We start from the raw sequence: 13320 nt of genomic DNA on the forward strand, positions 1-13320 counted from the left end.
TTTGCTGCATGTTAACACTTTATTATTTTCTAAAGGTAACGAAATATAAGCTTACACATTTATACTGTATTCCCTGCCTATACATCAACTATTCCATTTCTGTATCCACAATATGATTTCACTATAATGATAAATATGTCATACTCTCAGTACTGTAATTTTACCGACTGTATTCAAATGTAAAAAGCATCGTACATCGAATGCGAAGTATTGGTATCTATCGCCGTCTACTCCATCTTGAAATCATGTCAGTGTGTAACAACGGGTCATTATCCATTCGAGGGTTTTCAGCATCTGCAGAGAAAACAGGAAATTCAACTATAGAATGTGTACTCCTAGGCATAGCCATTTTGTACTAAGTACACTGTAAGGTATTTTGCGAAGAACAGCGATATTTAAGGTAGAACGCACCTCGGGGACAGATAGTCGGATCTCAAATTCCTACCATTCTTTTCTGATCTACCACTTGTTGGGGGCTCATTTTATAAAACTCTTGGAGAAAGAAAACTTTCACCGCCTTAGTTTTTTCCAAAGTCCAAAATTTAATTCTCCCCCATAGAGTTAACACAGGAATAGCGGCCATTTTGAATTCCAAATACCGCAAAATGATGGGTAATTTGTTTCGCTAGTTCCAAAGTTTGTCAGGTGACCCTCGATTTTTATTGTCGATTTTGTCAGAGAATGGTCGAAAGTTTCATTCAGGAAAGTTTGAGCAAAAGTTTAAGTCTTTCACTTTCGAGGCGCATACTACCTTAATGAAATCAATGTTATCAGTAAACGACAGTTCGCAAAAACATAAACAAACACAACTGTAGAGACGCTAGGCTCTGCATGAATGAGGGGTAATAATGTTTCATCTTTGATATTTCATGTTTTGTAGTTTTTTGTTGTTCAGCGGCAGAAAATGTTTTTAAGGAGAGTTATTACGATACTGGAAAGCAGGAACACGTTCGCCGTTTTTCTGTCAACCGTAGCGTTGCAAAAAGAACTTCTTTATTCTGGCTCCAGTGCACCAACGGCAAAACTATCACAAGCTATACCGTACTGTTATTGAAAAACGACAAAACAATATGACGTCGCAGTATAAAATGCTGACATTTACTCTCGCTTATTCCATCAAACGCTACAACCCCACCAAGGCATTAGCCATTACTTTATGGACTAAAGAAAAACATGTAGCATGAACGTCTACATGATTTCGTCAGATCGCAATGGGAGCGAATGCTAACAGTAATGAATTTTCCCTTTTAAATACAAATACATATATAAATACAAGCAAACTTAAAACTGGCAGTGCAGAGGACAACTGGTACAGAAACTTACCTAACCTTCCATGCTTCCCCAAACTCTTTAACTTGTTCACTATTTTCAGGATCGGCCGTTTTCCAGACACCGTTTTTCTTGTACCTCAGATCGTCTTTTTTCTCGCCGTTGAAATTGCCAAGAAGACCGCACAACTTGCCGTCGAGTTTCTTGTTCTTGTCGTCAATGTTGATAACTTCGTGACCCTCTCCGTTGTAAAAGACGGTGAACTCACCGGGACCAACGTCTGCATTGACGCGTCTTCGCCTCTCGTTGAACAAGTCCCATCTTATTCTGAAAACACCGTCACCAAACTCTTGGTACTCGTGGAGTTTTATCTGGTCTGTTACATCTTTATTGTTGACCTATAGAAAATTGAGATACAGATTCATGGCAAGGGTTGAAATATTAAATCCCCGGTGGTGTCATTGTCGGGGGAAATGGGTATCCATGCGTGTTCCTAAAATCACGGGGAAGGGAGTGTTTTTTATTTCCTATCACAGGTCAGCGAAATCGAGAAAAAGGGGTACTTTTCCAACAACCTGGGCTAAGAAAGGTTTGAAATATCCCAGGAAATACCTATCAGACACACAAGCTTCACCAAAAGTGTCATTGTGCATTTCCTATGCCTTGATCTGGTTTAAAACTGTGATTCGAAATCTAATGAATTTTATGAGTTGGACACTCCTGTTCCAATGTTAACAGTTTCTTTCAGACTCTGATGTGTTACTGTAATATATGTGAAAACAATATCATAATTCAGCATTGACCTGTTTCTAATATTACGTCTCCCTCTCCTGGATTTTGTAAGTAAAGGGATATTTTTTGGTCTTATTTTCTCCCATATTTCTCAAAATAAGGGGATCTTTTTTGTGGAAAAATCCAAGATTAGGGGGTATCTTGAAATTTTGTGGAACGAGCATGGATTCCCATGAACGAGCATGGATTCCCATGCTCTCTGAGAATGTCACCACCGGGATTAAATCTGGGATTGGTTATCCACAATCTAGATTTCCATTTTTCACCGTTCTAGTATTTGACATTTTATTGGACAAGGCCATGCTTACTGCCACTTGAGATCCGCTCTTTAATTTTTAGTGTTCGTAGCGTTTGTTTCAACCATCGTCTTCCCGCGGATTAAAAATAAAATTGACTACCCAATCTGGACCGATCTGATAAAAATCTGGACGGGAAGAGAAAGACGTCATATTATGGACCATTTACATAATGACGCATTTACTGAAACCATGGACAACTTCTGTATCCCGGCTGTTCGCCATGGCTAAACCTACATGAAGTAGTGAAAAAATTGAACGACAGACCTTGACTTTGTCGCCTTCCAAGAGATCTAGATGAGAGCCCTTGTAAACAATATGAATTGACCCGACAGATGTGGTGACCCTGCCATTGTTGCGCCCGAGAACATGAGTGGAGGTAGCGTAGAAGTCGGAGTTGCCATCACATCTCTCGAACAACGTGTAGGTGCAGGCTTCGCCCTGGAATTTGTATGATTGGCCGTCAAATGTTTCAACATTCGGGTCCCCTTTTTCTCCGGGCCCTGAAGAGGAAGTTTAAGCGAATACATATTATCTTTCTTGCAAGGCAGTGTACATTGTTTACTTGAAATCACCAGACGGTTAAATAGTTGGTATTTGTAGTCTGTGCATTGCATTGAACTTACAAGGATTCTTGGGTCGAGGCAGATTTTCTTAGTCTATGATCAATAGATGCATTTTCGAGTGACTTTTATACGTAGCGGTTAAACTACTAGGCCCCAGGTCACTTGGCTTTCCTCGGCAGCAGGGGTGACGGGCTTGGTGTGGGCCATTGCGTTCACCTCACGATCTACGCAACGGCCTGTCACTAACGCTACAGTTTTGCTGAAGTTCATTCCTTCAATTTACAGATGTTTTGATATTCATATTCCTGCTGACTTGGAGCAAGTATGGTTAAACCAGGCTACAAGTGAAAACTACGTTCGAAGGAGACTGGCTCAAGTATGAAAACGCGAGAACAGTTTTCATCGACAAGTGATTAAAAGATCATTCGGGATAAGACGCATGTTGACATGCTACTGTAATCACTAGCAGACGACTACGGAATCTCCTCAGATAACAGCAGTAACATCCACAACCACTGAAACACAGCCGTGGTCATTTTCAGAACATTGCTAGTCCCAGCGTAACATGTAAAGCCATCGTCATACTCACTGATATAATGAAAGAGGCAGAAAGAAAGAATACACCGCGTTTCATACATGTATTTGGTAGGTATAAGGAAACTTACCGGGAATTACAGCTAGGGAGAGAAGAACAAAGAAGAAATGTCGTTAGTTATTGTTTATTGTTACACTTCAGCAGCAACTGACTTCGGACTTTCATAATATGGCGTGTGTCGTTATCGACACAAAAAATTCTACATGAGAAAAGAATGGTCCTGTGACAATATTGCTAAAGAAAGACTTCTCCAAGATGTGCTCTGTGTTATCTTCCATGATAATCAGAATAATAACTCATGAAGAATACTGAATGACGTTGATGGGCTTTACTCTGGAAATTTAGAAATGCAAAATCATATAAACTTTCAGAGTGAAACAAGCAACTTTAATGCCATTTCGTGCCCTATCATGTATTTACTCACGATTGTCGCCATGGTCGGGCATGGGGACACCTGAAAAAGTGAGAATAGGATTGACAATCGGTTAATAAAGTGATTCGAAATCTGTTTTCTGTTCACTACTAGTATCTGATAAGGTCAGCTATCAGAGCAAAGATGAAATGAAAGCAGGCTGAATACAGTCAAACGTCGCACTTTTTCAGATGATTGTAACAGATGATCCTCACTCACCAGCAAGTTCTTCCCCCGGGGGTATGAAACCATCTGTTAACAGAAAAGTAAAACAATAAATTTATGATAATGTGATGTGATATGACACGATACGATACGATATACATGTTATATTATACCAAATACAGCGATCTGATTCATTGGTAGAGACGAGAAAAGAACCATGGTATATACCACGGCTTGCACACTTGCGAGCTCTCGGCTGTAAAGTCCTACACTGTTATGATAAAACACAAATAAATCACAACCAGCGACGGTATGCCACACGGCTTTGACCAGTTCACTTAATATATGCACTTGCTGTCGCTTGTGCCTATATATCACGAACTGGTCAATATCTCGTTGTATACCGTCGCTAGTAGTGAAATATTTTGACATAATATAATATGATATAATATAATGTAAATTTGTTCGTTTTTTGGTGTGACTGTACTGTTACTTAAGTACAATGATTTAAAGATGAAGGCTAATGACAAAATTTTGACTTTACTGACATATAAATGACGTTTCAGAGTATTGTGAGTTCTGTTCGCTCCGCTTTGTGAACACAGTAAGTAGTTCCCATCACAATGGTGCGGGTTCATATAATTACTCTCTAAACAAAGGAGAGAATAGCATTTATGATAATGGTTGTTTAAATTCTTACCACCGTTTTAACTTTAACCCTTTGAGCGCCAAGGTCATTTTTTGTCACCTTTATAAAATATACCCAAGCCAATTTTTTCAGATTTTTGCCAAAATTTTGATGAAAAACTGTAGCCAATGAAATGTGATAACAATTTGGTCCAAAATTATCAAAAAAATTACAGAAAAAATTCATAAAAATTGGTAAAATGTTGCACTAAAATTTTGGTGGGAAAAATAACAGCACTCAAAGGGTTAGCCGGTGAGTAGTAATACTAACCTGGTACCGGTACTCCCGCGCCTGGAGGTCCTATAAAATTTAACGTGAATTTGGTGTAAATTGTATGAACTTTGTTCACAGTTCAGAGTTCAACGGATCGTCTATCCATGCATGGGAACAACACCATTAAATAAAATACAACTACGAACTACACAAAACAACCAATAAATATGCGTTCACTTTCATAGCAAAAAGTAAAAATACAATAACATCGACAATTTCCAACAGCAGGTCGATTAAATTGCCCTAAACTCTTTCTTGACCGAGTTGTTGCATAGGCAGCGAGGTTTGTGATGATCATAAAATTGAAAGCTGTTTAGGGAGCCGTCATTATTTACGGCCTGGGAGGGGGTCGAAGGAATTTCATCGAAACTTCTGGAATTTAGAGTACCCCCATGCCAAACATTATGAATTTGAGTAAACCCCCTCTCTAACGCCGAAATTTTGACTGACACCCTTAGTAAAGTTAGTACCATGCATGTATTTGTAAAATTTACAGCAGTGGTAAAGACTTTTCAAACTCTGATGTACCCTGCTGGATTATCAACCGTTATCTCATGATGGTTAAAAAAGGTGAAATCAACTAAATGAAATTCAAAAGTGACAACAAAATACAGATATAAAAGCTCATGCTATATCGGTATTCAACCATATAGTGTTGTTTAACTCAGATAGGTATCATGACAGGGTTTTCACTAGGATATCTGACTGGGCAGAATTTGAAAGTGCAGGGAAGAACACGAGAGAGGCTGAGGTGGAAAGTGTCAGAGTGGGCTGTCCCCTATCTTGGATGGAAATTTTTGAGAAATTGAGATGTGGAAATGTACAGTCTAATGTAATCTGAGAGGTGTTTTTAATTTTTTATCATTTAAAACTATTAGAACATCCCAGTGGAGAGCACGAAAGGGGTTCCCCCTGTCGTATCGAAAATTCTGAGAAATTAATGTGTGTAAAGGTGCAATCTGAGAGGTATTTCAATTTATTTTTGCACTCGGTAAATTGTTTTAAATAAAATTGAACACTGATATTTTTATGACATTTTTGCATGATCAGTGTTTGAGTAACAATATTCAAGAACTAAACAATGACAATACATTTTGTAAAAAACAGTTCTCAGTTTGCCAGAGACTGCAGACCAATGAATATGCAGGAGTGAAAAATCTGTGACCTTCTTGAATCATTTCTCCAGTTGCTAGCTTCTAATGAAAAGCCCGAATAGGGTATGGTTAAATGTCAAAATGGTTATTGAAATGAAGTCACTGAAAATATGTTTCTGTGATAATAAAGGATGAATTCACTACAGTTCAGTTTTGTCCCAGATCCTGTGAAAAGGTTTAGAAATTGATGTATGCAATGGTGCAGTCTTGTACAATTTGAGATTTGCTTTCGATTTATCTTTCACTAGTACTGGTAAACTGTTAGAATACCCCAAGGGGAGAGCACGATAGGGGTGTCCCCCCTCTCGCATCGAGAAATTGACATGTGGAAAGATGCAATCTGAGAGGTGTTTCAGTCTATTTCGCACAGAAAATTGAGTACCCCCTTCTTCCTCTCCACATTTTGAGTAACCTCCCTTTAAGTTTTCAAATTTTTGAGTGACTCCCTCACATTCCTTCGATCCCCCCGGCCGTAAATAATGACGGCTACCTTACATGTTTTCATTTATCGTAAACGTAATGTGAAAGGGATGAACACAAATTCATCCTAAACTAGAAAAAACAAAACAAAACAAAACAAAACAAAAAACAATTGTACCAGTTTGGGAAAGTTAATGTTATTATATAACTAATTACACCAGACTTATTAAGCTCGGGTAAAAATACCATATAACTTGATTTGCCTGAAATATACTACCAAAGGTGCAGAACTGCACCCGTGCGAAGCCAATGCCGTTTCCCACACCAAGTGTATATATATCTGCCACAATTACGCTTTGAAAGTACAGGGAACAGAAAGTTTAGTAGTAGTGATATATTTGACTTCATATGATCACAGTCCCTCTATCCACGGATAGAGGGACTGTGATATGATTGTGACCAATCTCGGTATAGATTGAAGCCCGGCGTGGATAATTATAAACTAGCTAGGGATTCTCGGAAGTATTTGTGGAGGAGGCGCGGTCAACGACAAGGAGACTCTGGTTAGAATTACACACGCCCGTGCTGCATGCTGCTACACCGCGCTTCAGTCTGTGTGAGGAGATTGTATCGTATTGTGGCTACACTCTGACTGCTTTGACACTTTGCACGGTCACGTGATGTAGAACAGTGCAATACCTACCTACACTTTCCCCTTCTTCCGGTGGTGGCAGATCTTTAAAGAAAGAAAAAGATTTGGTATTCTCACATGTTTCTCACTTATTCGTGTGAATGTATGATTCATTGCACTTAAACGTATACAGTCACTTGTAATCTAAATATGCCCATATATGGTCAAAGGGGCGTTCCTTGGTATTAAAAATGCCCATGTGAGGGCGCTGCTTTTAAAAAGCGGCCACCCCCTTAAAATTTGTGATTGGTTACATTTTCTCTTTCCATGGTAACTGTGGCAAAATTGGAACAGGCGACAGTATACCTTTAAAGGGAAACAGTTGTCGGAACGTTAACTGCGTCTGTGTGAATTTCTTGTTTACAAATAATGTATTTTCGTGCACGATATCTAGTTGCTGCGGTTCCGTAGCCCTACCACTCCCTTTGCTGGTTGTGTTGGGGGAGTGGTAGGGCTACGGAACCGCAGCAAGATCTCTAGATGCACCTCATCATCATAGCTGCAGCATAATATACGATGTAGATTATGACAGACATGTTTTAACTTTCATCAATCACCATCGTACCTTGCATACATTGGTCGTATGGGTCCCATACGACCTGTGAGCGCAAGTTCCGACGACTGCCTTAAAAAATGACCCCACAAAATTCCTCGCTGTTCGAAGTGATAAACTCCATACAACCAGGAATAGAGATAGATTAAACTGGAATCGAAGTGTAGATATCCTCATTGTTTTGGTCACCATGTTGAATAATTCTCCCACCTTCCTTTCACCTCTCTCTCTCTCTCTCTCTCTCTCTCTCTCTCTCTCTCTCATATCAATTTATCCATGTCCAACTTGACATTAGCTAGCAACATTTTTCGTCACCGGTTTACACAAAAGCCGGAGAGATCCTAATCAAGTATGAAAACTATCTTTATTGAGTCGACACTATAAATCTACCTACCTTTTGGCATTGGCGGCAGTTCCAGTTCTGAAATAGACAAAGATGTGATGTTTTGACCAAAGAGGAGTCTTAAAAGTGTTTCAGCCGTGCAGTTTGTAACAAATGAAATACCAAGTTAACGCCTGTGTAAAGTAAATAATTTGATTACTCATAAGAATCGTCATCTTAATTTGCACGACAAAAAGAATAATCATAGACAACTTTGTCGACGATAGAAATAAATGAGCGTTACACACCTCCGTCCTCGTTTTCAACAGGCGCTGGATTCCAATCTGATGAAAGATGAGAGTTGAAATAATTATAGTATCTGTATGCATGCATGGGTGGGTGGATAGATAGGTGGATGGATGGATGGATGGACGTATGGATGGATGGATGGATAGGTGGATGGATGGATGGATGGATGGATGGATAGATGGATGGGTGGATGGATGGATGGATAGGTGGATGGATGGATGGATGGATGGATGGATGGATGGATGGATGGATAGGTGTGTGGATGGATGGATGGATAGATGGATGGATGGATGGATGGATGAATGGATGGATGGATAGGTGGATGGATGGATGGATGGATGGGTGGATGGGTGGATGGATGGATAGGTGGATGGATGGATGGATGGGTGGGTGGATGGATGGATGGATGGATAGGTGGATGGATGGATGGATAGGTGGATGGATGGATGGATGGATGGATGGATGGATGGATGGATAGGTGGATGGATGGATGGATGGATAGATGGATGGATGGATGGATGGATGGATGGATAGGTGGATGGATGGATGGATGGATGGGTGGATGGATGGATGGATGGATGGATGGATGGATGGATGGGTGGATGGGTGGATGGATGGATAGGTGGATGGATGGATGGATGGATGGGTGGGTGGGTGGATGGATGGATGGCGGATAGGTGGATGGATGGATAAGTGGATAGATGGATGAATGGATATATGGATGGATGGATTGTCGGAAGGGCGGATAATGTACACATTCGTGTTCAGACGCAAACAAAATTATTATAATTGACGAATTAGGCCGATTTCCATTAACATTGATTATTGAACTCGGTGAACGTTTAGATTTAATGATACACTTTTAAAATGGAGTTCACAGCCATCTTATAACTACATTCCGCCTGAAAGGTCTTGTAAAAATTCCATTACTTAATACTGTAACACATTCTAAAATAAGGGCAATGGTAAACATTTACTTACATCCTACGCCTGGAAAATCTATAATGAAAAAGAGGAGAATAAATGTGAAATTACAAACTAATGTTGAAGTTGTTATATCTAATTTTGTTATCATTTTTGTTCTCGTCCTTGGATGACGAGACTTCCAGGCGTGCGGGTAACGATGACGTCACAGAAAATCGTGCCGGCAGAATCATCTATGGTAAAATATCGATAAAAATCACAATCACCATCAAAAACCCCAACACTCTTCTTTGCATGTTCGTGATGTACTTGAACTTGTAAAAGTACAACTTTGCTTGATAGACACGAACTGAAACATAAACCAGTGAAATGATCAAATAAAATCTAGTAAAACGTATTGCAGAAATATATGCCCAACATAAGGATTGTTAAATGTTGTTAACAGGAACGTAAGAAAAAGACTCACATTTAGGTTTACAGCATACCGTCCCTGGCTGAAATCCTTCGCAGTAATTGATGTCGTCATTTTCGATCATTGACTCCGGACAGCTACCACCGCTGGTGCAATAACCGCTAAAGAGATGAGCGCACGTCGCTATACGGGCATGAAAAGAGACACCGCCGTTAAATGGAATTTGACGGTCACTGGACTTGCCTGCAGCCTCACGATTAATACTTTTGAACTCGTACTGTAAACATCGTGTTTCAGCATATCGTTTATACGGTCAGAAATAGAAGGATTAAGAGAACAAACACAAGGACTTTGTCCAAAACATCCAACGATACCTCATCTGTTCTCGTTAAGTTGAATGAGACAGACAGACAGACAGACACACAGACAGACACTCTCTCTCTCTCTCTCTCTCTCTCTCTCTCTCTCTCTCTCTCTCTCTCTCTCTCTCTCTCTCTCTCATATAAAGAACTGAGAAATTACTTTTTTGAGCGCTACAACATTGGTATCCGGCACCACACAGGAGTTGGTTCAACGCCGGGAGTTCCTCTCCTTCACACTCTGTTCGACAACAGCCCTCGATTTCCCCGCATTGTGGAGTACCCACTGGTTGGGATCGAGAAAAAGAAAATACAATCATGAAATAGTTATAGATGCATCGTGTATCACATACCATACTGCATGCCGCACCGCATCCCTAATTTTGTTTCAATTGCTCCACACTGGCATTTTACACGTAATATACATTAAAAACTAAAACGTTTGCTCTATCCTGAATAAATCTTTCAACCACTCTCTTTCCAAATCAAGAATAAAAGTATGGGTCACCGTACAAATTTTAGTACAAGAGAAACAAATAACCCAGGATTTAGCGATATTTAAAATTCAGTATGGTCGCGACCCTTATGTTAACTATATGGAGAAAAATAAACTTTTCGAATTGTGAAAAACTAAGCCAAAGAAAAGTTTTCTTACCCCTAGAGCTTTAAAATGAACCCCCACAAGTGGTACATCAGAAAGGAATTGTAAAAGTTTGAGAGTCCGAATATCTGTCCCCGAGGTGCGTCCTACATCTTACTATCACATTATCGAGTAGGAACTTAAGTAGGCCAACGTTTTTGGGAAAAATAAAAACTGCTTAAGAATCTGTATATTGAAAGTTTAGTTGTTTGTTGAGATTTCAAGCCACTGCATATACACACATATGCAGGTAAATAAACAGGAAGACTTACTGACTGACCGATTTACTCATATATTTATCACATTCGCTCACTTTTGTGAACACTCGAGCGAAAATATTGAATCTTATCATCAAAAGCTGAAATGATGGAATACGATCTGCAAATCGTGATTTGGAGTTTTCCGTTTTGCATTTCTTGCCACATGGTTTCATCCTTAACGCGAAAATCCTGAATCTCTTTTTGTTAATGGAATTAGCTGATTCCACGATAATTATTTGCCTTTGTGTTGAGGCAGAAAAAGCGACAATGCCCACTGTTTAAGGCACCGCTCCTTCAACACAATGCCTTCAACGCACGATTACAACTTCGGCAACTGACTTGTCACCTCCACTGCGTTGTAATTCGAAGTTTACATATACAACACCTTTTCAATGCATCATGCTATCTAAGATTTGGAGACGGTGAGCCATGTCAATGAAAGCGAGAAATAAAAACTATCTCCAAGTTCAGACAGAGAGGGCGCAAGTGGCGATATCGGTTCAGTTGAGCATTCGGCCTATTCATTGAGGCGCACACACTTTACAGTCCACTAACCGTCACATGTTGGTGGCGGCGGCTCCTCATTCACTGGAGGCTCCTCGGTTGTGATTTTCGGTTCTGGTTCTGGTTCTTCATTAATTGCTAAAGTTCATAGAAAGATATCCATAATATAAAACAGTAATAATGTGATATAAATAATACAATAAGTAGGAGGGAAAAACCTTTCAAGTTTATAGGGTCGACCGGTCCATCTTTCACAATCGATCCGACAAGACAACGTAAGAGTGATTCAATGTAAAAATAAACTTGGATGAGATGTAAGAGGGGAATGGAAATGCCTCACTTATCAATCGACATTTTCCAGTTTTGTTCAAGTGACTACTCACGGATACAAGTGATGCCGTCCCCTACGAATCCCTCGCTACAAACACATATTCTCTGTCCATTGGAGACAACACAGTCACTGTTCTCGCTACATCCCATGGCTGCACCGACGATCCCTGTACGATCACATGTGTATCTTTCGCTACAGTCATCCATTGCCCATTCATCACCAATCTTTCAAAGTTAATATACAATGTGTTTTTGTTTATTTAGTGATATGATAAAGGACCCTTTCTATTAAGAAATGTATGTATGTATGTATGTATGTATGTATGTATGTATGTATGTATGTATGTATGTATGTATGTATGTATGTATGTATGTATGTATGTATGTATGTATGTATGTATGGAGATAATTTGGGGAGAGATTTATATACACCAGTTATGTAAGAAACCATAGTTATCGTGTTTGTGGTCTTTCTCGATATGAAAAGGAAATTAATCTTATGTTACGTCATCCATATTCTGTGACCATTGACCTAAATTATTTGAGCTGCTTGACCAGTTTTGACATACAGAAACGAGTCTGTCAAAGCACAGCGAAAACCGAATGAAGATTTGAGTACTCATTTCTCTCTTGTTGAGTGATATTTTTGCCCGAATTACGTTGTATGAGACGGGAAGGCTTAGAGAATGCTATTCGTGAAAGTGAAGAAAGAACAACGTTTTCATTTCAAAATCGGGTGCTCTAACTCTGCAATCTCGAATTTCAAAACAATGAAGTCAGACAGAGATTGATCGTTACCTCGTGATATCCCGAATCAAAGGAATAGCAGCCGCAATCAGCTTTCGGAACACATTGGTTTACGCTCCAAATATAACCGTCTTTACAAACACAATCCTCCATAGGTGGAAGCATACACTCTTGCTCGGCGAATGGATTTTGGCAGGTGTTCTTGCAGGCTATTGCTGCCGGCCTGTATTCACTGTTGCTGGGACAGGGGAGAGCTGACGTAAAGAAACAGGGGAAAAAAGTCAAAGTCAACATTCACGTGTGTTTAGCGGTAAGACAACTCTTATCGCTTAAAAAATTTTGATCGGCGTATAAGTTACGTTGTGTAAATTCTATTCAACTTACCATAATAATGTCTTTTTAAAATTACATCATTTTTTCTTGTACAACTAAGTTTTTCGTTTAAATTGAAAAGGAGCCCTAAAAGTCCCGTAATATCATAGAGTGCATAGTTTTCCGAAAATTGTTTGTAATTCATAATTTTGCTTGTTTATCATTCGGTACGTATACATTCTAAACTGCATCGAAACTTGTCATGCAGCCAACCTTTTTTGAAACGATTAATAGCAGACACCATCAATTGTGTAACCTGTTTAACAG

General features: G+C 39.5%; 1 protein-coding gene across 1 annotated transcript in view; it reads right to left on the bottom strand.

Annotated features, from left to right (window-relative positions):
• LOC139143960 (von Willebrand factor-like) overlaps positions 1-13320 on the bottom strand; it is a 20200-nt gene continuing 6880 nt past the window's right edge. The window contains exons 6-21 of the mRNA XM_070714585.1: positions 12733-12935; positions 11988-12159; positions 11656-11742; positions 10364-10486; positions 9896-10024; positions 9487-9504; positions 8505-8540; positions 8269-8295; positions 7334-7366; positions 5054-5083; positions 4150-4182; positions 3943-3972; positions 3589-3600; positions 2625-2860; positions 1324-1667; positions 1-294 (exon numbers count right to left, since the gene is read on the bottom strand). Coding sequence (XP_070570686.1) covers positions 288-294; positions 1324-1667; positions 2625-2860; positions 3589-3600; positions 3943-3972; positions 4150-4182; positions 5054-5083; positions 7334-7366; positions 8269-8295; positions 8505-8540; positions 9487-9504; positions 9896-10024; positions 10364-10486; positions 11656-11742; positions 11988-12159; positions 12733-12935 — 1520 coding nt within the window. The 3' untranslated portion in view covers positions 1-287. The remainder of the gene's footprint in view (positions 295-1323; positions 1668-2624; positions 2861-3588; positions 3601-3942; positions 3973-4149; positions 4183-5053; positions 5084-7333; positions 7367-8268; positions 8296-8504; positions 8541-9486; positions 9505-9895; positions 10025-10363; positions 10487-11655; positions 11743-11987; positions 12160-12732; positions 12936-13320) is intronic.

This window comes from Ptychodera flava, chromosome 11, assembly GCF_041260155.1.
Source record: "Ptychodera flava strain L36383 chromosome 11, AS_Pfla_20210202, whole genome shotgun sequence".
NCBI lineage: Eukaryota > Metazoa > Hemichordata > Enteropneusta > Ptychoderidae > Ptychodera > Ptychodera flava.